At 41.2% G+C, this 26,813-nt stretch overlaps 1 protein-coding gene across 1 annotated transcript in view; it reads left to right on the top strand.

Annotated features, from left to right (window-relative positions):
* Cntn5 (contactin 5) overlaps positions 1 to 26,813 on the top strand; it is a 445,387-nt gene that overhangs the window by 120,953 nt on the left and 297,621 nt on the right. Inside the window, exon 7 of the mRNA XM_051156769.1 lies at positions 16,944 to 17,046. Coding sequence (XP_051012726.1) covers positions 16,944 to 17,046 — 103 coding nt within the window. The remainder of the gene's footprint in view (positions 1 to 16,943; positions 17,047 to 26,813) is intronic.

Here is a 26,813-nt window from a genome sequence, read left to right as displayed (position 1 = left end):
GACTATAAGCAAAGTGCTGAGAAGGATGCCAGGTACATAGAAGGCTGGAGGAAATGTCAGCTGTGAACAAGATTTAAAAAAAAAATGCCCAGAGCCATTTGTTTGTGGGGATGGGGTCACAGTAGTTATAAGCCACCTTTCTAGGCTGTTCCTCTTCCAGGGGTTTTGCTGTTAATGTTGGTTATGCAAATCCAGACCCATCTGTGGAGAACCAGTATTTCTGCAGCTAGGAGTGGGATGGGCAGCCAGCAGCACTTGGTGTGGGGTGGTGCTAAGCACCCCACTTGCTTCAGTTCTACAGTACTTCTGGGTCTCAGATTCTTCCTTTTTCCTCGTGGTCCCGCCACTCTTGATGACCTGTGAACTTCTAGCTCTGTCTGCAGATATTTGAATGATTTTCCTACAAGCATAGGGCACATATGGGTGCTATATATAGGAGTAAAGCCTACCTGGTAACAAGCAGTCTGGATTTTATTGTAAAAATATTCCCTTATTTTTAGCTACACTGAACTTTATCTCTCTTATTAATATTAATTTATGTTATGTGTTCTTTTTTGCACTTTGCATTATTTTCTTTATCCCCAAATAGAATTTCCAAATTTAAAACAAACAAATTAATGCAATGCTACAATACAGGAATGTAAATTATAGCCCCATGGGGTCTACCCAGAGAGTCAACTACCACCTGAAAACTGGGAGAGTCTCTTAAAAACCTTGCTGTGTGAGCAAGCTTTGCAAAGTAGTTGCCAACAGCCAGCCTAGTCTCTGAGATTACTCTCTTTTACTACCATACAGCTTCTTTTGTCCAAACTATTTTACCAACCATGACAAAAAAAAGCACTCTTAAAAATCACACTTAGCAGTTCATGATGCTTACCCCTCTGCAGAGGATCACAGTTCTCAACACCCATATTGGCTTGGTCACAACCTCCTATAACTCCATTATAAGGGATGTGATAACCTCTTCTGGCCTCTGCTGCCACTTACACACATGTATCAAAGACTCAGACACATAGATAGACATATGGGTAAATAGAGTCAGTCTGGAAAGAATGAAATGACCATTGAGTCAATTAATATTTTATGCCTTTCTTTTTTATGTTATATGTTCCTTTGCAGTTTTAATTCTTTTCTTTATCCCAGATAGGGTTTCCGAATAAAAACAAACAAATGAATAAACAGCATCATGGAGGGGAGGCTGTTGCTGAAAACTTAGACCCATGGATCTTTTTCTAAAACAGTATGGAGTGGAGAAACAGGCATCTGTAATGCAGGTCACAGAGAAGGGTTTTGTTCAGTCGAGTGAGATGGCAGCTCCTGTTTTATTTTATCTCAGTAAGTAACTTGTGACTTCAGAGTCATTGTCACATGGTTATGATATTTGTACAGGAGGCTCACTGCCTTTGTGGATGAAATGAGAACATGATCACTCCTGGGCATGGCTGTGGAGATGGTTTTTATAGTAAATACAAGGGAGAGAACAGCCAGAGGCATCTGGAAGAGTCCAGAGCAGGGAGAGGAAGTAGCATGCTAAATGTAGCTCGCAGAATGACCCAGGCCAGAGAGGGTAGAGAAATGGGGAGAGCAGAGAAGAGGAGAAGAGAGAGGGGCAAGAGAGAGCCCAGAACCCAGTGAGTGTGTGGAGGACCAGGACGGTGCATGGCCAAAATGGCCAGTTTATATAAGAATCAAAAGCTGAGGGAAGGAAAGCCCCCAGGCTAACGAGGTTTAGGCCTGTGAGTGTGAGAAAAGCAAAGAGGATCCACAGGTTGTAAGTGAGCCAAGGAGTCAGCATGTGCTAATAGACACCTCAGTTAGCAGCCTCTTTGCAACAGACACTTTGAATCCTTTTTAAATGGTCTTAACTCAGCAGTTTGGAGCACCTTTATTAGGCCTTTGAAACACACAGACTTTCTTCTGTGGAAGGCTGTCCTCATAAGTGAGCCACTTCAGAGGGCAGCTCTTGACACTTTGTTTGGATATTCTGTCTATGTATAAATTGTTGGTTTTCCAGTTTCATCAGTTTTCCTTGTCTTGTCCTGTTCTGCTAACCATTGTACCTGATTCTTCTCTGAACACCCAGTGAGATGATTAAAAATAACCTTAAGACACTATATGAATCATCTAAAGTCATTTCCTTCAATTTCCTCCCTCAAAATTAACCCTCGCATTTGTCTCAGTTAATTTGCCTAAAATTGAGTGATTTATTTGGGATGTTTTAAGGTTTCTTCTCTCCTGAAAGAGCAGTGGAATTTATATTTTGTGTTAAAAAATCAGTTCTGGGTACTGAACTTTCTAAATGTGCATCCAGAAAACAATCTGTAATATTTAGGGTACTTTGCTCCACTGTTTACCATGGTGAGACAGTTTATATATTTACCACAAAACCAAAATTAATTGTCTTTAAAAATAAGCTATAATTCATATATTAAAATGAGTGCCATATGCTTCAAAATACACATCCTGAGAGGTAATTGACTTAGGCCAGTATATTCTGTCGTTATTCAATTTATTTTAAAATTCATTGATTTATCTTCTTATTTCGTGAATTTTGTCATTTATTAGTGTAGATAGAAATCAGTGAGGTAAATGGAAGACTAGAAGCTGCCTAAATCCTTCTGGCCCCGAAGGTTTCAATACTTCCCAAGCCTGATTACTCAGGAGAAAACACCATCTTTAGGTGCATGTGTGCCGTTCTCAAGCATGTACCTGTAGAGGTCAGAAGTCAGCTTCAGGCACTGTTATTCAGAAGATATCTACCCACATCTTTGAGTTAAGATCTCTCATATTGAAACCTGGAAGGCACCAATTCAGCCAAGCCAGCTGCTTACCAGCCCCAGCAATCTTCCTGACTCTGCCTCCACAGTGCAGCAATCACAGACATGTGGTACCATGTAGGTATTCTATGTAGGTTCTGGGCATCAAATGTAGGCCAAGGTAGTTTTAAGATAAGTACTGTACACACAGCACATTTTCCCAAAGGACAACTGAATAGCATTGTGAGTTTCAACGTACTTACACAGTTACATACAGAGAGAGAGAGAGAGAGCACACACATTCGTGTATACACACACACACACACACATACACAGATTCACAAATGTACTCAAATACAAACGTACTCATGCACACACTCACACACATAAACATACACATACATACTTACAGGACCACGCATGCCTATACAGGACCACATACAGATGCACACGTACATACACACACATACACACACTCACATAAATATACGAATGCACAGATGCACAAACATACATGCAAACAGCACAAAGAGAGGCACACCTGAGACCCCATGCAGTCACCCACATGCACACACTCACAGAAGCATCCAGATGTACATATCTTTTTTAAAACCTGCAACTTTTGTGGGTAGTGGGTCTCTTTACCTGTTGTTGTCTCACTGCAGAGTGCAACAAACACCAGACCTATCGCTATAGGTGACAATCAGTGACAGATCTGGGATAAATACTGTGTATCGAGCGTTCTGCTTTATCCAGCCAATCCTCTTTCCTGCCTGAGAGCAGTGTCACACTGGGCTTCATGCTCATTTCTATATTATTCCCTGAGATTCATTTTCTTTGTTTTTTGTTGCTATTTTGTATGTACGTGGGGTGTGCAGATGTGAATGTATTATAGACGCAGATGTTCACAAGTAAAGATGGAGTCGCCAGAGGTTAATATGCAGTGTCTTTCTCTATCACTTGAAGCCTTATTTTTTGAGACATGGTCTCCCACTGAACCTATTTGTTGGACCAGCTGGATAGTAAGGTCTCAAGATCTTCCTGTGCCCCATCCCCCCACCACAGTACTGACATTATAAACAGGAGCAGCTAAACTCAGGTCCCCTCCTCACCCCCTGCACACAGTACTGGCATTATAAACAGGAACAGCTGAACTCAGGTCCCCTCCTCACCCCTGCACAGGACTGGCATTATAAACAGGAGCTGCTGAACTCAGGTGAGCATGCTTCGGCAGCAATCACTGCTGCAGCCCACTGTCCATCTCTCCAGTCTACCTGGCATGAGAGGTGTTAGGATGGGCTTACAGAAGATCCTGGCTGAGGCAGTCAGTATATGCTTCTTCCTAATTTCCTTGGAATACATGCTACAAAGTCAGTTCTAAATTTAGCTAGAAAACATGAATGTATAAAACTTGTGAAATAAGACAAAGTTCAAGAAATAACCACATAAGGAAAATCGGGTTATACTGATCTTTGGGAATGGCAGGATTCATCTTCAGAGAATGTGAGGTCGCCTGCTCCTTGGTGTGTTAATTATCTGTCAGAATATCTATCAAGAGAATATGGAGTCTAATTTCCTTTATAATTAGTAAGGTCTACTCAATATCATGACATGCTTTTTCTTCACATGGGGGCTTCCTAGTAAAAATGTAATACTTAAAAAGTATGGAAAGAAAGAGAATGAAGGATATACTGACTTTTAATGAGTATTTTCATCTGGTTTAATAAATAATAAATGTTGACATGAAGAGATATTTTGCAGTCACCAACATGATGATCAAAAACCTGTCCTGTGTGTTGTACAGATGGGTGACTGCACGTGTTTCATGCACAGCTGCCTTCCTTCTCACTGGTCCCTGCCTCAGGCCTTTCACACTTTGCTTTTGTTTAAATTAAAGGAGTAGTCTCAAAAGCTTTCAGAGTATCTAAAATTCTGCATTAAAGAAAGGAAACCAGCAAGAGGAGAAATAGTAGGAATAACTTAGAGATTGTAGACTCAGAAATGGGCCATGGGACAGTCTTACTGGAGTACAAAAAGTGTCTACGAACTTTCCCTCCCTGTGACATAATGCACCTTCAAGCTAAAAGTCCACTGAGTAAATAGTCATTACAGAAAATGAGCATTTTTTTTTAGAGGAGAGATTCCGTCAAGAGAACCAGAGATCAATAATTTTCACTTTAGTGTTCTGGTATTTAGTTTATCTTGCAGTTTTAAGTCTTACTGAAACACTCTCTGGGAGAGCAGGAACTTGGTTGGGAGAGCGAGAGAGGTGGGCATGTAGGATGAGCAGAGGATATACAGCAGGGTGGTGCTGTGTGAAGGTGTGTGTGTGTGTGTGTGTGTGTGTGTGTGTGTGTGTGTGTGTGTGTGTGCGCGCGCGTGTGTGCGCTAAGAGGAAACCTCACTGCATTGCTATCTCACTTCTGGGGTATTGGAAGCCATCTCTCCAGTTTTCTTTAAAACTTGCTATTTTGATTCTTGAAACTGTCTATATCGGATTGAAGTTGATGTAAAACTTAGAATAATTGTAATTACAAAGAACAAGTATCTATTATTTCTCATTCATGCTGGGACATTAATGATGGCATACCAGTAAACTGCCAACAAGCTTGTGGTGTGGTAGAACACACAAATGAAATGAAGATGACCTTGATAAAAGAAGCCATGTCTCAATGTGTGAAAGGTTAAAATAACCAGGAGTCCTATCTCATGGATCCAGAGAGGCAAGATGTGAACTTTCTTCTGGGCTCTCAGGAAAATCTGTACAAATGGATTGGTGCTAAAGGTAGAGTGGAGGAAGGCAAGGAGTTTGTTGTTTGCCTGGAATTGAGCTGCATTCCAGAAGGGAGTAAAAGCATATACAAAGGCCCCATGGAAGAAAATGGCTCAGAAAAAGTGAAACATGCAAAAACAAAGCCAAGCAAACAACCCAGACCATCTTAGTCTGAAGCTAGTTTAGTCAGAGGCTGGTCTCCTGTCTGTGAAAGACACTTGATTCGAGTTGAAGTATTTAACAATTGCTTACTTTCTTCAGGAAGTTTCCACTCACTTGAGTTGATTTCCTCAGAGATAAGACAAAAATATGCAGAGCCGTTCAGTGGGTTATGGGGAACGGAGCTAGTATCCAAAGGATCTAGCAGGAAAGGAAGTCTGGGGACTCAGTGCTATGTCCGGTGTTGTGCCAGCTTTATTCTGCCACAGGGATTGGTATGTGACCTCTAATATCACCATCATCTGGTAACTGTTATTATAGAGATCAATCTACTTCTATAACTTCATAAATACTAGAAAATGCTAACTTACAAACAAAAATCATTCAGATGTCCAAATGCCAGCAATACAAAGGAAGAAATAAGACTCTCTTGACAATATTTGAATTTGTCATCCAATTGCTTACATTGTTAAACCTTGATTTTACTAAACTGGCTTAAGCTTACAAAGCCAACAGATTTGCTAGGCTAGCGTAGAGCAGTGTGGAACCTAAGTAAACTACAGATTTCTAGATATGAATTCAATATTTGAAGCAAAAGTATATTGGCAGTTGATACTTATGTCAGCTACCCCCACGCCCCCCCCCCCCGAAGAACATGAGGCTCTTCTGAAGCCATCTTGGTACCTAACAGAACCAGGACAGTGTGTCTCCTTTCCCCGTTTTCCATTACTCCTTGCTCCATTACCCCCATATTGTGACCTACTCCTAATCTGCTCCCCATTTCTCTCTCACTGTTGACAGATCACACTCTTTTCTATATAAAAGAAATGTGTGCATGTGCGTGTGTGTGTGCATGCATGTGAGCGTGCACGTGCACACGTGTGTGTGTGTGTGTATGTGTGTGTGTGTGTGTGTGTAAAGGTGCATGTGTGGCCAGAGAATAGTCTCCAGTGTTTATCTTCAGGATCTATCTACCTATTTTTGAGACCCATTCTATCATTGAGCTGAATCCTGTCAAATAGGCTAGACCACCGGGCCAGCCCCAAGGACCTACCTGGCTTTCTTTCCTGGCACTGGGGCAGCAGCGTGTGGCGGGAGCACAGGCCATCATATTCAACATCGTATGTCAGTTATTGGCTCTCACTCAGTTTCTCAGGCTTGCCATGCAGGTGTTTTTTGACAACACTATCTTCCCAGGGCCCCACATGCATGTGTTTTAAAACCTAATAGTTGATCAGGGCCAAGCTGCTAATGTTTCCTGATATAGTGGCACTTGATAAATCTCTTGCTATGGTCAAATTTTTTTGTCCATATTTTGGCTTAATATTGCCTAATATGTACAACAGTGGGTAATGAGGAAACTGACTTAGTAAAATTAGTATATTTTGTCAAGTCAAAACTAGATGCAATGTGGAATTGATTCCTCAGTGTTAAATTGAGACACAATCTTTATGTCTCTGAGACAATACCTCAGGAGAGTATCCTTAATGATTAAAACTTAAACATAAATATACTAATGAGTTAATCTATTTTTAAATATTATACCTTCCTCATATCCGTAAAACTATATCTATACCAAATTTAAAAACTGGACAATTCAAACTTCCCTTCCAATATAATCAAATGTGTAAGACTCTCTGACTACTGGGGGAAATCCTAGAAATTTCATAGTATCTCCTAAATAATTTAAATTTCTCTAATTCCTTTAAAAATTTCATCAGAGTAGGCTATTTTTATTTTCAGTAATGAGCTCTTATATTTCATTCATAATAGGACTTCATAAACAGAGCTTACTAAGTTTAAGGCATGGCCTTAGTACTTCCTGGTTATATGTGTTATTGTAGAAAGAACATGTGAAATATTAATCATGAAGGACAAGGTAGAAGATAACCATGAAAGTCACAGATTTTGAGGCAGCTTGTAGGATGGGCTATTCCTGTGGGCTGGGTTATGGGGAAACCCTCTAGCGAAGAATAAGCAAGCAGGCCCAACCTTGCTAACAGTATTTGGGTAGATAGGTTAGCATATCAATACAACAAATAAATGCATAAGGAGAGACAGACTAAGCAGAAAAAAATGGATTCATAGTGGTCAAAGGACTAAAGTTGGAGAGAGTCACTTCCCACAAAAGATCTTTAAGGCTTTAAATGACCTAATAAAGAACTTTAATTCCCTCAATAAATCCATCAGACATCAGTGACTTTTTTAAGAAAGGAAAATAAATTATGAAAATACCATCCCAAAGATTGACATGGGCTCATAATGTACTGGGAAGGGACACAGCAAAGACCACATGCCAATCACAGCAACAACTGAAACAAAGGCAGTGAAAACAAGAACTGCATTCTGTCCTTGGGAAGAAAAAGAGAGAGATGTGTGTATACACACTAGAAACACTCTCAAAATGAAGAGAATCCTTCTCAGAACAAATCACCAAAGACCAAAATTTTAATTAAAAAATGAAATTAAGTATTCAGAAAGCTATGCACTGTGATCTACCCCGGGTACATGGAGTGACCTGTAGCCAAAGAGAAGCTAGTAAATCTATATTCAAGCATTTCAGGTACAAAGAAAAATAAATTTTATTATCTCGGTTGTAGAAAACACAAAGAAACCAAGAAAATAGACAAGTAAACATTATTAAAATGCAATGAAGTAGGCAATAAAATAATTGTTTGATCTGTCTGCTGTGGAAACAAAGAAGAGGATAAAATTAGTTCTCCAGATGAATAGATAAAATTCCAGTGTGACTTTGAAAGCTGAATGGGGTAGTTCATGTGATAGAGAAAATAACCAAAACATAGGAGCCCAGAGTTGCAAGATTAGCTTAGAAGGTAGGAAAAAAATGCGTAGGTTTGAAACTTGTGAGGCACCACCAGGCAGAAATGACCAAAGAGGTTCGAGTCCAATAAAGGGCCTTTTGTAACCAAAACAAAGCTTCCAATCTGTTGTGTTAGCACCATACTTATATAAATCCTGGTAACGTACCATAAAGCCAAATGTTTGTGCAGGGCTATTACACTAGGGCAATGGTTCTCAACCTGTGCATCACAACCCCTTTGGGAGCCAAACAGCCCTTTCCCAGGGGTTGCATATCAGATATCCTTCATATCAGATGTTTACATTATGATTTATAACAGTAGAAAACTACAGCTATGATGTAGCAATGAAAATAGTTTTATGGTTCGGGTCACCGCCACTTGAGGAACTGTATTAAAAGGTCACAGCATCAGGGAGAGTGAGAACCACTGCAACACGGTCTATGGCTTCTGGAGGATGCGTATTGTCTCTTCTGTTCATGTTTGTGATTTGTGCTGCCATATAGGCATCTAGAGTAATGATGTTTTAGATGCCACTTGGGCTATATTTCTAGTCTCTTCTTTGTTGGGTGAGTGTTCTCTTCTTTGGTTGCTCTTGTCTACGCTGCATAGTGGTGGTGGCTGTGGGGTGGCTGTGGGGTCCCTCATAGAAAGTGTTTCTGAAGTTCAGCATGTGTCACAAAGCAATAAAGAGTGCCTAGAAGGGAAAAATGAAAGTGGAGACAAGAAAGAATTAGGGGAACCCTGGATCTGCACAAAGAGTGGAAACCCCAAAGAATGAAGGTGGGGTGGGTGGAGGGGACCCAGACAACCGGCTGCAGTACAACTAAGAGGACATCAAAAGTGACCAGAGTGGAGGGCAGGAAGGAGAGTAAACATCCCCTCCAGGCCTACTGTATGCCTGGGATCCCTGGTAGAGAGGTGTTCAGTGGATCTGTGGGTATCACAAATGGATGGGGGTGAACTAGAAGAAAGGGCTGAGAAAGGCATTGAACCATACCTCGGGAAAGAATTTCCCATAAAGCCAGGTGAGAAGACACGCGTGAGTGTATAAAAACTGAGGAGCATTAAATAATGCACGCTGCTTCACAAACAAGAGCTCGTCCTGGGGAGCACCATAGACACTCAAGGGGAAGTGGCCTCACGGCTAATAGAACCTGCAATTTGAGCCCCGTGTCGCATTAAATAGCTCAGCAATGCTGAGGGACCTACCTATACTTTACAACGTTCATTTTTCTTATTTCAAGTAGGAAAAAAATCCTGCCTACTGAGCTGTGTTTTTGCAAAATTGACATAACAATCTCCTTGCATTCACTGAACAAAGCACTGGGTGTCTAGCAGGTGTTCAGTTTCTTGGCATTACCTTGTCTTTTGTGCAGATGAAGTCCTGAGAGGAGGCTGTGATCCCAACATCGTCTCTGGAAGCAATGCCCCTTTGTACAGTGTCATGAGAATATATATATTCTCTCTGAAGCCAGGAGAGTTTATAAAAATAAAATTCATGGTGAGATATTTACCGAAAAAATCGGAGCATAGTATGCAAAAGATGTTACATGTGAGCATCCACAGCAGGAAAGATGACATTCTCAACAGACTGCTTGAGAAAACAATCCCTGCAGAAGGAAGGGAAAATAGACTCTCAACAATAGTTTTCAGCACTTTATTTGTCACGTTTTCTCCTAATGTTTTATGTCAAGCAGCTGATCAGTCAAGCTGGCAGAAGTAACTCCTGCAGGACACTGAAAGGCTCTTGGCATTGTGGGTTGCTGTGTGGGTTTGTAGCTAGCTCTGCGTAAGAAAGCTTTCTGGAAGGAATGATTTATTGAAAGATTAAAAGCGCAGAAATAGAAAGTAATAAAATGATTGAAAACAGTGTTCTATGTAATAGCCAAGGATAGATGCTCAAGAGACCTTTGTGTTCTTAAGACAATGCACTTATTATGGAAGCCACAGCCAGGGTCTGGGAGATGCCATGACTTTTTGAGTGTGAAGTGGGAGGTAGATGAGTCCACGTAGTTCCAGGAGTCACAGCCACAGACGTTTCTTCTTGTCACCATTCTTTCTTCTGCAGCCATGAAGCACAGCTTTTCTTCTGGCCATGTGTCTCCCTGCACACATGGCTTCCTTATGACTTCAGTTGGCCTGGACTCACCCTCATCTCTTTTCCTATCACTGTCTTGTTTAGTTTCTCATCCAATGACTGTGGATATGGCACCATAGGACTAAGTTGCGTGTTATATTCAGTAAATTCCTTGTGGCCATAACATATTCCAGGACATAAAAGCCCCAGGCAATTAAACAGAAACTATAGTGTCTAGTTCATTCACAGTAAGGAAGGACTAACTCTGACTATGCTGGGATTCTTCTTCTGGGTACCTATAGATCCTCAAAGTTTATTTAATGAATTGAGTATTGATATGTTATTTGGAATTCCTGTAGTGTTCTGATTAAATTTGTTTTGTGTTATAAAAGCCATTCATTCTCCCATTGTTTCTAGTCAGGGTTAGGTTCCAAGGAAGGGCGTTTGTAACCAAAGCAAGGTTCCTCATTAATCCAATCCATTGTGTTAAAGTCATAGTTCTGTGAGTCCTGAAGGCACCTCACGAAAGTCAAATGTTTACGCAGCTGCCGAAGTGTCTCTTTCTTGAAATATTGAAAATATTCCCATTCCCAGAATAAAGACAATCTTTTCTCTCTTTGAAATATCTTACCCACAGCTACCCTTCCAGGCATTAATCTGTATGAGTTAGACAATAGGTTAGTCTGATTGTCTAAGCTTGAATCAGGTGCCCACAGCAAGTTAATACCTATAATTAGAAGTCAAAACCATATATAGAAACATGGTGCTTGCACTACAGCTCATTTCTTACGTAGGCAGAGGATTAGTGTTTTCACAAAGAAAGCCTAAGAAAATAGCTGTTCTTCCAAAAAGAGAGAAACACACTGAGAATGGTCAACAAATAGTTCGTAATCACAAATGTAAATACGTGTAAGATGCAAAGAAAAAGATTTTCCATCTCATTTCTCAACAAAATTTTGTTAAGTTTACTAGTAAACACAACTCCAGTATCCTAGAAATGAGTATTACTGAGATTACCAGAAGGGCTTATTAAAGTATGTGCACCTGGTATTGCGTAGATTAACCAACCAGAAACATCCCCAGCAAATTGACCTCCTCTGGTAGCAACACAGCTCTGTAGATAGAACCCTAGTGCCAGGGTAAGGCACTGGTGTTTGCACTGAGTGTGTAGCTCATCCCTGAGTGCTAATCTTCTACATTTTAATGCTGTGAATGTGCATCAGAGAACCCAGAGAATTCACTCAGCATGGAGTGACGAGCACGGCCTCTTCAAGTCCTTTTTCACTAGTTAGAGCTGTGCCCTGTATTCTGAAATATTGATACGCTCTGCAGATTTTCCTGATGCCATCAGCTTTCTGTCCAGTAGTATTCTCTGAATTGCAATCAACATAGGGAAATGTGCCCTGGCCCTCTATAAGCAATCACAATAAAGAAGGAAATCAGCAACCGTAAAGACTCTGAAGGAGAGTAATGGATGCTCAGCTGGATGGCATCCATTTATTAGGTACTGGGGCAATTTGGGGTTGTCTTAATGGTATGTAATTCTAAAGTAGGGCTGTCTAGTGAGTCAGGAGAGACAGGTGTGAGCAAAGAAACAAAGTCATACAACAGGACGCATGGGCAGCCGATATAAGGTGAACAGAAAATCAAAAAGCCGCCTTGCTGAAGAAACTAGTCCACACACTTTCATCTTCAACCTCCTGTCTCTTAAGCTTCTTTCTTTCCTTTCCACACCAAATTCTGTTCAACATAACAATCTAGGATTTAAGATACACATGAATTGAGACACTAAGACCATGACAGTACAGCACAGTGATGGCTGTGTCAAGTTTATCCCATGAAATGTAAGGTAGAACTTAATTGCCAAATTTGACAACTGTCAAAGAGCAAGACATAAATGCAATGCTTTCTTGTGCTACCAGGATGATTGCTTTCAGAAATTAAAGTGCAGCTCAGATTAGCTATTGTAAATTAAAGCCTCTTCTTCATGCTTTTATTTTGTTTTAACATATAGTTTTATTTTAGCTCTTTTAAAAAAATGAGCGCTCTGTGTTAATATAAAGTTGTGTCCCAAGGAGAATATTTATTTAGGCTAAGAAAGAAAACCAAAATAAATTACTGGATATTCATATAGAATTTTCTAGAAGTACCTACGTAGAAATACATTTTGAGTTGTGATTGCTTTTTACCACTTTTCTAAAATATTCCATGACACTTAAGAACTCCCAGAACTAGAAGGAATGTATAGAAATAAAGACTTTAGATTGAATTTGTATCATGGTAATCAATGAAAAATAATCAAATTAATAGGAAGGAAGAAAAAAAACTAAAGAATCTCTTTTAAGATGATACCGTTTGAGCAGAGGTTGAAACAAGGATGACTAGGCATCCTGATACCACACTTACCAACAGGACAAACTTTATGTCTCTGGTCACACTCAGCTGACTACACCAGATCCTGCTAGAACAGGGTAGAAAAGGGGGAGTCTGAGGAGGACATAAAAGGAAGAAATTTTGGAAATGGGGAAAGTAAAGGAATTCCGAAGAGCAGTATAAAAGAAAACTACTCTGAGAGAGAGAGAGAGAGAGAGAGAGAGAGAGAGAGAGAGAGAGAGAGAGAGAGAGAAAACCTAAGACCTGTGTTGAGTGATACCATTGAATGAGCCACTCATATGCTGTTCATCAGACTCTGATGTGCAGCACACACAAGAGCAGAAAGCAGGTGCCAGAACTCCCTTGTTACAGCAGACATGACATTATTGTTGATAACTGACTTCCATCCCTCAATTTACAAGATTAGAAAAATGAATGGAAAGGTCACAGGGTGAAGGGATGGAAAGGCACAGCGGGTTGTGCATAGACTCGGTAATGAAAGTGTCAACAACGGTTTCTCTGCTGTAGCTGATTTGCCACCTTAAACACAAAATGGCAAGGATAATCTTACATTCAATACTTCCTTGCTAAAATTGTCCACATTTTCTCTTTGAGTTTAGTCTTAAATGCCTCATTACAACAAACACATAAAAGCAACCTTACCTCCCTGGGATAACTCTCCTGGGTACCTTGTCTCCATATCTTATATCATTTTTAAGCTATCCCGGTCTCTTCCTCTCTCCTCTTATCTTACACACCTACGTGAAAGTGTACACAGATTTTTGTGCACAAAAGCCTCTGTGCATCAACACAAACACCTTCAAACCTACACTGAGCTCCCTTGCAACAGAGGCAGATGTGTGTGCCGGCCTTCCCCCTGGTGCTTTCCACATAGAGTGTAAACATTATGTTCAAGAGAAAACTAGCCCCAAGGCTACCTGGTGCCATCAGCCCCAGAGTCCAACAGGCTATGGCTAGTACACAGGCTATGGCTAGTACACAGGCTACAGCTAGTACATAGGCTACAGCTAGTACACAGGCTACGGCTAGTACACAGGCTACAGCTAGTACACAGGCTACAGCTAGTACACAGGCTACAGCTAGTACACAGGCTACGGCTAGTACACAGGCTACGGCTAGTACACAGGCTACGGCTAGTACACAGGCTACAGCTAGTACACAGGCTACAGCTAGTACACAGGCTACAGCTAGTACACAGGCTACAGCTAGTACACAGGCTACAGCTAGTACACAGGCTACAGCTAGTACACAGGCTACAGCTAGTACACAGGCTACAGCTAGTACACAGGCTACGGCTAGTACACAGGCTACGGCTAGTACACAGGCTACAGCTAGTACACAGGCTACAGCTAGTACATAGGCTACAGCTAGTACACAGGCTACAGCTAGTACATAGGCTACAGCTAGTACACAGGCTACAGCTAGTACACAGGCTACGGCTAGTACACAGGCTACAGCTAGTACACAGGCTACGGCTAGTACACAGGCTACGGCTAGTACACAGGCTACGGCTAGTACACAGGCTACAGCTAGTACACAGGCTACAGCTAGTACACAGGCTACGGCTAGTACACAGGCTACGGCTAGTACACAGGCTATGGCTAGTACACAGGCTACAGCTAGTACACAGGCTATGGCTAGTACACAGGCTACAGCTAGTACACAGGCTACAGCTAGTACACAGGCTACAGCTAGTACATAGGCTACGGTTAGTACACTGATTTAGCTTGCAACAATCATAAACAATCTTATGATGTCCAGTGTCACCTCTAAATAGGGCTTCTCAACAATGAGGGTCTATTCCTATCCTCATTTATTATATGAACTGTGTAATCAAATATTTATTTCTGAGTCCTATATTTCAAACTTAATATGTCCAAACTTATGTCCATACATGTGGTGTGGATGTCAATCCCAGGGCCTTGGGCATGCAAGGAATGTTTAAAGATTTCCCCTCCCAGCTCTGCCTTCTCCTGTTTTCATCCACCTGACCTGGAAACAGTGTTGTTCCTGACACTCAGACTCATTCCTTACACTGCTCTGTGTGTTGATTTTCATCACTTTATTTTTTTTCTTCATTTTGCACATTTGCTGTTCTTTCTCTGCCTTCAATTTTGTTGAAACTTGGATCTTTGTTATTTATAAAATTTACTGAGATCATGGACTGCTTCTGCTCAACTCTGGTTTGAGCATCCAGCTCACCATCTTTGGCATCTAGTCGGAACCCCAGTGGCTCCAACTCAGTTGCAGTGAGTCTGACAGAGTTTCTCCGAGGAACAACTCTGTCTGTTCTTTGAGTCTTGTTTACATTTCCGGAGCTGCCCATTACCTTCTTTCACGCACTAATACCCCAGGAACACAGAACACCCCGTCCCTGGTGGCGCTTCTTTTTTATCTTGGTTCTTTCAAAATGATTTTGATCTTTCTCATCTTTTCCCACTTGCTGAAATACACCAGTGCACATAATACTTGGGATAAACCTCAGTCATGGAACTCGTCACTCCTGCCGTTTTGATGCATAGCTTTGCCCATTTGTTGATGTGCAACAGCATCCATTTTTAAAAATATATATCTTTATTGCATGCTTGAGAGCAAGGTCCATGACTAGTCTTTATAACTTCCACAATTATTAGCAAAATGCCTTGCATATTAGACCTTTGTCAGATGTAAGGTTGGTGACGATCTTTTTTTAACCACATTCCCTAGATAGGAAGACCTGGTGGCACTCAGAGGAAGGATAGCAGGCTACCAAGAAGAGACTTGATACCCTATGAGCATATAAAGGGGGAGGAAGTCCCCCTCAGGAACAGTCATAGGGGAGGGGAATAAGGGGAAAATGGAAGGGAGGGAGGGAAGAATGGGAGGATACAAGGGATGGGATAAACATTGGGATGTAACAAGAATAAATTAATAAAATATGAAAAATACCTTGCATATTTAGACAGTTAAAACTATAAGTTAATAGAGTAGATGAGATGGCTCAGTGCTTAAGACTTCTCTCCCAAAGGACCTGCATTCAGTTTCTAGCACCTATGTTGGGCAGGTCCTGACTGCCTAGAGCTCCAACTCTAGAGCATCCACTTCTGGCCTCTGTAGGCACCTGCATACACATACTTACATGCATTACACAGAGATAAAAATAAGAACACATGTGTTATTAAAAACATATTAACTTACATGACAAAAATAAATTTCTAGCATATTCTCATTTAAAAAGTACAATTACTTATCATGGGAAATATTTCTATTTATGTACTTTGGGTTTTTTTGTTTGCTTGCTTTTTGTTTTTATTTTAAAGCAGTAAGGAGCTCAGTGGTTAAGAGTGCTTGACCATTCCAGGAAGAAGAGGCAAGTTCAGTTGTTGGCACCTGTGTTAAACACTTTGGAATCTGGTACCCTTTTCTGGCCTACATGGGCACACACACACACACACACACACACACACACACACACACACACAGACACGCATACATGTACATATAAATAATTAAGTAAACCATGTTTCTTTTGTTGTTGTTGTTGTTTTTATTTTTCGAGACAGGGTTCCTCTGTGTAGCCTTGGCTGTCCTGGACTTGCTTTGTAGACCAGGCTGGCCTCGAACTCAAAGCGATCCACATGCCTCTGCCTCCTGAGTGCTGGCATTAAAGGTGTGCGCCACCACACCCGTCTATGTAATCCATGTTTTAATAAAATAAGTCTCTAACCTTCATTTTGGTTAAGGCTTTCAATAACGATGCCTATGTAGAGAGAAGGTATACATCCTCATTCTTGTGGGAATATTGAGATTTCACCATGATGGTTTACCCTAAGTGAGCTCTTTATTTCAACATATCAAAAATTTAGTAGTTGTCCAACACACATTGGCTATCAAAGCACAATGATTTTCCATATGATACCTCTGACAATGAATAGAAACTGTGCCATTCATTCTATGCTTAAAAACTATTCTTTATTTCCCAGGTGTGATGGGAGAATATGAGCCGAAAATTGAGGTCCACTTTCCTTTCACGGTTACAGCTGCTAAGGGAACAACTGTTAAGATGGAATGCTTTGCACTTGGCAAGTAAGTACATATTATTCTATAATTAGACACAATTGTTTATTAACACATGACTCATCTGTTTGGATCACTTATTTTGCTAGGCTTCACTTTCCTAGGAGCCCTGTGGTGACTATTGTGTTTTGAAGAAGGGAGGCTGGGAATTGTCAAGGAGCCAGGTCTCTTGAGCTGCTAAGTCATTTGTATGCACAGCAATTCCTTGGAAACGCGTTGTGTTAACATAAAGGAAGCTTGTCTGGATTCAGGAGAGCTTTACATCCCTCCAGCTACTGATACTGAAAATCCTACCACTGTCCTCACATTTCCTTCAACAGTCACAGAAAGGCACAGAGAGGAGGACAAAGTCCCATCTCTCTTTATGTGCAGGATGTAGACTATATGGGTTTATAAGTCTGTAAAGGACACAGCTCAGTGGTAGAATGATTACCTAGTTTGTGCCAGACTTTAAGTGCAATCCTTAGAAGCACAAAGCAAACCAAAAGTTTGAAGATGCTAAGGGGGATGCCTCCTCCAGTGAAGTACTTGCCAGGTAAGAGGAAGAACCATGGTCCTTGGTTGGTGCTTCAGACTCCACAGGGCCCTCTGGGCCCTGGTTAGTTGGTTTTGTTGGTCTTCTTGTGCAGCTCTTGTCGCCTCTAGACCCTTTTATCATTCCCCCCACTTTTCCACTAGACTTCCTATGCTTTACTTAATGTTTGGCTGTGAGTCTCAGCATCTGTTTTGAACCACTGCTGGGTGGAGCCTCTCTGAGGACAACTAGCATAGGCTCCTGTCTGCAAGCTTAGCAGAGTATCCTTAATAGTGACATGAGTTGGCTCTCTTCCATGGTGTAGGTCTTGGGTTGGGCCAGGCACTGGTTAGACACTGCCTCAACCTCTGGTCTGTCTTCTCTATCTTTATCCCTTTATCTACATAGATGTAGCTGATGGGCAGCTCAGGCTTCATGTGGGTCCACTAGCAAGGGTATCAGGGCTGTCTCAGACATGGACTCTGCTGCCTGCTTTTTGATCACTTCCCCCTGACAAAACTGCCTTTCCAGGCCACAGGGACAAAGAACAAACTCAATCCTGATGTGACTGGATGAGCTGGGGTGAGTGGATAGTGGGTGTTCCCCTTCTCTGAGGACTAGGGGAGGGCGAGGGGGAAGGGAGGGTTGGCCTGGAGGAGAGGAGAGAGGGAGCTACTAAATTAATTAATTAATTAAAAAAGTAAAATAACACCCCCCAGAAGAATAAGAAACAGAGTGTGGTCATCAGAACCCACATAAAGAAATGAGGCATGTTATGTGTTCTTGTAATGCAGTGCCTAGGAGAAATACAGGTGGGTCTCTGGAGTTGCTCAAGCCAGTCTGCCTGGACTACTTAACAAACTCTAGGATAGTAAAAGGCTGTCCTGATAAAAAGAAGATAGTGTTTGAGCAACCGCCTGAGTTTGTCCTCTCTCTCCTACATGCTTACATGCTCATGCATGCATCCATACCTGCACATGTACAAACACACACACACATATGCACAATACCCTAAGACACATATGCTATAAGAGAAGTAGTTACAGGGATCCAACTTATTTCATTGTCTCCCGAAATAGCAGCAAGAGAATAAAGCTGTTAATGTGTTCAATCCATAATGTTCTCCAAACGGAAGATGATTGAGAATGCATCCACATGCTCACTGGGCTAGTGACCCTGTTTCTGAAGGATGAATTGCTGTGTGGTGTAGCTGCTTGTTAATGGCCGCAATAGTGTGGGCCTTAGCATGTATAGCAGGAGTGGAGTTCTGATGATGTTTGATTATGGTGTTATGATTTGTTTCAAACGCAGTGCTATTATTTTTAAGATGACAAGATCTTCGGGTCCTTTCAAGATCTATAATTATAATTTGTATAGCTGCATCTCTATCTAAGTTACTAAGCATTTCAGTGCTGTTAAACTCACACCCACATTGTTACAGAGACATAAAACATGTTTCAGAAATGTGCAGATTTCTCAACCGCAGCAGCAGTATCAGACCATGGAGGGGGAAATACTGGTAAGCAGTGGAGACTGAGCTAGAGGCTTCTGGAGTGACATCATTAGCACCATGTGTTGTAGTCTTAAGACAGATTGTGATGGCAAGCCTTTGTGGTTCCTCGCACATCTCAGATAACAGTAGACAGAACACACAACGAAAGTCTATGAATCCCACTTTTTAAGAGAAGTATTCCACAAATAGAAGTATAATTTAAGGAATAAAACTACATGTGTGTATCTGTGTGTGGGGGGGATGTAATCTGGTCCAGTGCCTGTGCCAGTGGAACTCTTCCAAAGCTGGAGACATTGGTTGCATGCACGAAGCTCAATGATACTTTAAACCCTGGTGCTGCTGCCATTTGCCTGGGAGCCCCAAAGTCAGATTCTTGATAAATGATATATTCTAATGGGATTTTAAAGGCTTTACTATATCCTACAGTTAAATAATTCTTAAATGCCAGAATTTGTACTAAAGCCAAATCCAAAAATGGGTCATATTGTAAAACAAATTAGAAAACTCAATTTCTAAAGAAAAGCAGCATAGAGTCTCTCCTAAGGCAGGTTGTTTAATAAGTTGGACATTTGTTTGAGAGAGGCCTGAAATATGCTCAACATATGGATGCTTAGAGCCTCTCTCCCTCTCTCTCTCTCTCTCTCTCTCTCTCTCTCTCTCTCTCTCTCTCTCTCTCTCTCTCTCTCTCTCTCTCTCTCTCTTTCCTTCTGCATGGGATGCAACAGGTCAAACCATTTCTATTGTCAAGTCCTTATTTTCTCCAACCTCCCCATGTTTGTCTTGTTTCCACTCACCAAAGTAAATAACTTTAAAAGGAGGTTTTTTTAAAAGGAATGTCTCAGGGAGGAAGTGCTCTCTCTTTTTCTCTCTCTGTCTCTTTTTCCCTCTGGTGTCTCTATATCTGTCTCTCTCTGTATCTCTTTCTTTCTCTCCATCTCTCTCTGTCTCTCTCTCTCTCTCTCTCTCTCTCTCTCTCTCTCTCTCTCTCTCTCTCTCTCTCTCTCTCTCTCTCTCTCTCGTGCTTGATATTCTTTCTGTGAATTATGGTGATGGAGGGGAAATATTATGAGGAAATATGCCAATACTTAAAACTCATTTGCCACACATGAAAATGAAATGACTTAGGGGACATTTTGGCCTATTTGAACTCCTCCTTAGCAACATAAGAAGCAGGTTGTCACTGCCAACATGAACTCTATATGCTTCCAGCAGGATCTATCCACATGGGGAGACTCTCACTGTGTATAGTGAACTTTAACCAGATGTCCCTCATAAACCGTTGATGACTGGATTCTGCAATAGTGCTCTCACAACTCCATTCTGTCTCGTGATCTCATGGCCTTTGGATTTGCTCTTTCCTAGACCAGGAGCATCCCTTGTAACTTCCACAACATCTGCCATTCATTTCTCCCTTAACGAGACCATCTTGGACTATTGCATATAACTTATATCCACTAGTCTGTGTTCAAAAACATATATGCATTTCCCTATCTTTAATGAAATTTTGAATTATTTATACTTAGGGTTTTTTTAAATTTAGAAATGAGTTTTGGTCATTTAGGGACCCAGAGGAAAACAACTCAAATAGTTAAAAAAAAAAAACTCAGGAATGGGTCAAGTTGCAGATCTCTAAATATCATAACGGGAACCAAAAAGGGAAAGCAAAGTGGAGTGTTTGTAGATCAGGAGTAATGAGAAATCATTTTTGCTCACAAGAAAATAGAGAGCTCATGGCACCAGAACCATGAAGAGATGAATATGAACATATATCAGAGACTGGGCAGTGGGGAGAGAGTTGCTCAGGCCAGGACAAGAACATGGGTAAAGGAAACCTCAGGGAATTTACATACTTCTTTCTACTTCTTATCAATTCTATCTCCTCTCGTGGCTCCCATGAAGCTAAGGAGAAATCCCCCCACTAAGTTAGCTTGCACGGCAGAGGATGTAGTCATCAGCAGAAGTTTAGAGGAAAGATAGTGGCAGGCAAGGAAAGCAGACAATAGTTCAGTGTCCATATTGAGGCCATAAGCCTTGTGAGAACAGGGCTTGTAACAACACTCCCTATATGCTCATCGCAATTGCCTCCCCTAGTATGCACCAGTGGACAGTACTCGGGAAATAACGTTGATGGAATCAATTACCTTTGATACCAAGTCCACTTATGTCAACTACTTATTAATACATGACTTCTTTAGACTATACCCTAGAGTGTACCTATATTCTGTAGCGCATCTGTGGCTCTCTGACCACCTATCTTAGTGCAAGTGTAGAATCATTCTCTCATCTTGTCCATCCCCTGTCTGTTTTTGCCTCCATTGGTTTTCTCATTGTTTTAGATTTACTCTTTCTGTATCTCTTCTTGACTATATAAGAATGTTTTTAATATATTTTATTAATTTATTCATATTATATCTCAATTGTTATCCCATCCCTGGTATACCCCCCATTCCTCCCTCCCTCCCACTTCCCCCCTAGTCCCCTCCCCTATGTCTGTGACTGAGGGGGGCCTCCTCCCCCTGTATATGCTCATAGGGTATCGAGTTTCTTCTTGGTGACTTGTTATCCTTCCTCTGAGTGCCACCAGGCCTCCCCATCAAGGGGACGTGGTCAGAAATGGGGCACCAGAGTTTGTATGAACGTCAGACCTCACTCTCCATTCAACGGTGGAGAATGTCCTGTCCATAGGCTAGGTCTGGGTAGAGGCTGGAAGTTTACTGCCTATATTGTCATTGGCTGGTGCCATAGTTTGAGCAGGACCCCAGAATCCAGATCTACCCATCATAATGTTCTTCTTGTAGGTTTCCAGGACCCTCTGGATCCTTCTATTTTCCCCATTCTCCCATGATTCTCTCACGTAAAGTCTCAATAGGATGTCCTCCCCTCTGACCCACTTTCCTGGTACGTAAAGTTTTTCATAGGACATACCCCTTGGACTAGTGTCTCGATATAAATCAGTATATACCATTTGTCTCTTTTTTCTTCTGAGTGAACTCCCTCATTATGATAATTTCTAGTTCAATCCATTTGTCCACAAATTTTGGGAATTCTTTGTTTTTAATAGCTGAGTAGTATTCCATAGTGTAAATGTACCACAGAACCCTATTTGTCACCATGCACAAAACTTAAGTCCAACTGGATTAAAGACCTCAACATAAAACCAGAGACATTAAATCGGTTAAAGGAAAAAATGTGGAAGAGCCTGGAACACATTGGCACAGGAGAAAACTTCCTGAACAGAACACCAACAGCCCAGTCTTACAGTCAACAATTAGTAAATGGGACCTCATGAGGCTGAGAAGCTTCTGTAAGGCAGGAGACACTGTCAACAGAACAAAGCGACAGCCAACAGACTGGGAAAAGATCTTCACTAACCCTACATCTGACAAAGGTCTAATATCCAAAATATATAAAGAATTCAAGAAATTAAACACCACCAAACCAAATAACCCAATTGATTGAAAAATGGGGCTCAGAACTAAACAGAGAATTCTCAACAGAGGAATATCAAATGGCTGAGAAACACTTAAAGAAATGCTCGTCCTCGTTAGTCATCAGAGAAATGCAAATCTTACACCCATCGGAATGGCTAAGATAAAAAACTAAAGTGACACCACATGCTGGCGAGGATGTGGAGGGAGAGGAACACTCCTTCATTGCTGCTGGGAATGCAAACTAGTACAGCCACTTTGGAAATCTATCTGGTGCTATCTAAGAAAAATGGGAATAGAGCTTCCGCAAGACCCAGCTATTCCACTCCTTGGAATATACCCAGAAAATGCTCTCCCACACAACAGGGACATATGCTCAACCATGTTCATAGCTGCCTTATTCATGATAGCCAGAACATGGAAACAGCCTAAGTGTCCCTCAGTAGAAGAATGGATAAAGAGACTATATAAGAATGTTTAAGGCTGGGTGTGGTGGCACATGCCTTTAATCCCAGCACTTAGGAGGCAAAGGCAGGTAGATTGCTGTGAGTTTGAGGCCAGCTGGTCTCCAAAGTGAGTCCAGGACAGCCAAGGTAACATAGGAAAACCCTGTATCGAAACGAAAAAAAAAAAAAAAAAAAAAAAAAAAAAAAAGAAAGAAAGAAAGAAAGAAAGAAAGAAAGAAAAAGAAAAAAAAATGTTTACTATGCAACCTCATGGTTGGTAAGCACAGGCTCAATGCTCCACAGCAAATCTTTATAATCAACTTGTATTCAAACCTTTACTTTTCTTCCCATGGTGTATTATGTTGATTTTTTTAATTCTATGTGAGAATATTGAATGTAACTTCAAATAACATTTATCAAAAGGAAGGGGGTGTGTTTGTGAGAGAAGTGTGAGGAGGAAGGGATGGAACGAGAGATGGAGAGAAAGAGATAGGGTCGGGGCAGAGATTTGTTGCCGTGATACACTGTGAGGTCTACAATAGAAGACCATAAATATAAGTGATTGTCATTGTTTTCAGCTCTTCTGGATGATCTTAGGCAGCCTAGGTTTTCCTTCAGAAATCACCATCTTCATCCTGCTGCGAACTGAATCAAACATCTGCTAGCTGGCATTCTACCACAAGGAAAGTTGTTGACCTGTTCATGGGCAGGAGCTAATCCGAGAGCTGACATCTACGTAGGTCATCATACATAGACAAGTAGAATAAGAACCTCGAAAGGACTAAAGTGCTAAATGCAGGTGTGAAGACCTTTACTGCGAATCGCATGCTAGCTACTGCACTCACTTCTGAGATGTGCACAGTCCTGTTTTCATGGAGACATCATTCTGTCTTGCTCTGTTCATGTGATTCTAACATCACACCGTCTTGGTTCCACTGCTATTACATACCTTGACAAAGCCTACCCCACCTTGGTCAACCTTTACATCTACGAACATTGTTTTACATTGTTATTGCTTGGAATTTTAAAACCGAGACTAAACAATCAGCAGATTTTATTCACTTGAATATTCTCCAGCTCATGAAAGGATGACATGGACATCTGATCCCTAAACTCAGAACTGTGCTGTTGTTAGAGAGTTCTACTTTAAGCCTGTAAGCAAGCGTCTTCTGACTCACAAACAATGGCTTATCCTTCAGACACATCTTCACATGCCAGCAGCCTGTCTTTTAATATGTTCAAGTGTTTATGAAGTGAAGTATATTATTTATGAGGTATAGCACACAAATAAATTTAAAATACATGTTCATAATTCTGTATTTTTAAGGAATTTAGAAGAAAACAAATGTGTATAGATTATGAAACTATCATCTTAAGTTTACTGACTTAATTTGAAGTTAGAAAAGTTTACTTTTTCCTCTAAAGGAAACTCCAGTTAAATCTAAATTTGACAAAAACAAAACAAAACAAAACAAAAAACCCTCAGCTGTTTTCTCTACAGACTGCTGTGCCGAGGCAGAGCAGTATATGCCAGCGCAGTGCTAGAAATTGCTTTTAAAATGGAACCACACAATATCAAGTACAGAACTTATAAAGTGGCTGTGACAGACTCTATTTCACGATGGTCAATTCCACAAAAGGTATTTCTCAGAAAAATGGAAAGTGCTTCAGGTGATCCATGGGGAAACAGTGGAATGTAATGGCTTGGGAAATATAGCAAGGTGTAAAAGAACGGAGCAGGATTAATTACTCTGGAAAGAAAAGGCTGCTTTAGGCATATGGAAAGCAATTACCAAGAGATTGCTCACAAGCTGTTCTCCAGTGTCAACAAGGTAGAGAGGGAGTGAGCGTGAAGAGCCATAGCATTAAAATGTAAGAATTAGATTGGGTGTAATGTAGAATCTCTTGGCAAAATGAGTTGTTATGGAGAAAACGGGCCATTGGGAGAGGTAGTGAAAGGCCATTCCCAATACTGCTCTACCAATATAATAATGTCCATTTGTCTCCTAGCGATTTAATTGTAATATTCACCAAAAGCAGAGACATTCAGGTCAGAGTTGACATGAAAACTTTAAACAGTCCTGTTTGCTGGCTTCTTACCTTCCTGCCATGTGAACAAGGTTCTCAACCTTCCTAATGGTGTGACCCTTTAATACGGCTCTTCGTGCCGTGCTGACCCCCAACCATACAAGTACCCTTGTTATTATTTCGTAACTGTAATTTTGCTACTGTTATGAATCATGATGTAAAATCTGATGTACAGGATTTCTGATATGTGACCCCTGTGAAAGGGTTGTTGTTCTACTGCCAAAGAGATTGCAACCCATGGGTTGAGAACTGCTGTGTCAAAGATTGAAGAATAGAGTTGAGCAGAGTGGGTTGGCTAACTTTGTGAAAATGTGTTCTTACAGAAAATTTTCAGCTGGTTGACGGCATGCACAGACGTAAAGAGTAACTTGCTCTTCTTGCTTGGCGTTCAGGCCAGAGTTAGCAACAAAGGGAGGCCATGAGGAAGAAACGCAATTGGTGCCCTTAGGCCCACAATTAGTCTGTGGGCATCCACAAGGAACACAGTCAGTGCCTCTCTTGTCTGCACAGAACTAGTTGGCAGTCTCCACTGTGTAGAAGATGGGTGCTAAGAGTTGATGACTGAAATGGTCCATTTCACACTCAGGGTCAGCCCTACTCTCTTCTTCAGTCTTACACGCATGTTCACACCTGAAGCCCTGTAGCGCTGCCCCCTCAGTCAAATGTATCCCAGCATCACCAGTTCCCCTCTGACTTCAAAGCTAAAATCCAATTTCACTTCTTCATTAAATCCTCCATGCTCTTCTTCGGAACCCATCTCTCACCGTGAGAATCACATTGATGTGACCATCTCACCAGCCCCATGGGGACAGCTGTCTGTGTCTCTCTCCTTTATAATGCTGTCGTTTTGAACACCTGTAGTACTTTGCTATGTGAAAGGTTCTGAATATGCTGACTGTATTGAATTCAAGAGTGAGAAATACGGCTGATCTCCCATAGCAGGACTGTATAATTGCTTCTGGTTTGGTCAAACAAATACCTTTAGATGCAGGTCACATGTCCTGGCCCTGAAAAACTTCACACACAATTTACATTAGCTGCAGTTTGCTAGCAGCTTTTATTTCACCATGTGACCTTTCGTAGGCCACAGAAAGATAGCTACATATGTCAAATAGCCACCAACAGAGGAGTAAACTGTGGTCAGTGGTGCTTAGCTGCCCCAATGCACAAGGGCAAACTTGGGGTTGCTCTGTAATAAAAATGCCATGTGCCTCAAAGAAGAACAGTTTATCTCCCAGGACAAACCTGCAAGCTAACAGGCTCAGGTAATAGTGAGGTAGACAAAGTTGTTTTTTTAACTTTGTATGTTCCTTATCTTGCCCATGCAGCCATTAACACACAATCAGATCAGTGGTGCTCAAAAGGCCCTGAGCCAGTTAGTGCGATAATTACTGAGAACGGCATTTCTACACTCATCTGAAATCTGGGATAGAAAAATACATTCAATTTCCTGCCACTTTTAGTTCCTGCTTATCTCTCCAAGACGGCTTACAATCATACTTTTTACATTCCATCATGCCATTACACATCCATTAGGGACCCAGGGCCAGGAGCACTCTTTCCTTCCTTCCTTTTTTTCCTTATTTCCGTCCTTTCTTCATTTCTTTTTGTATGTTTGTTGCAAATAAGATGGTACTGTTTATTAATTAATAATGTTAGGTTTTGCTGTAATTTGTGGGTTTTTTTTCTTTTTTTTTTTATTAATTTATTCTTGTTACATCTCAATGTTTATCCCATCCCTTGAATCCTCCCATTCCTCCCCTCCCCCCATTTTCCCATTATTCCCC

Source organism: Acomys russatus, chromosome 14, assembly GCF_903995435.1.
Source record: "Acomys russatus chromosome 14, mAcoRus1.1, whole genome shotgun sequence".
NCBI lineage: Eukaryota > Metazoa > Chordata > Mammalia > Rodentia > Muridae > Acomys > Acomys russatus.
This window is presented reverse-complemented; position numbering and strand designations above follow the sequence as displayed.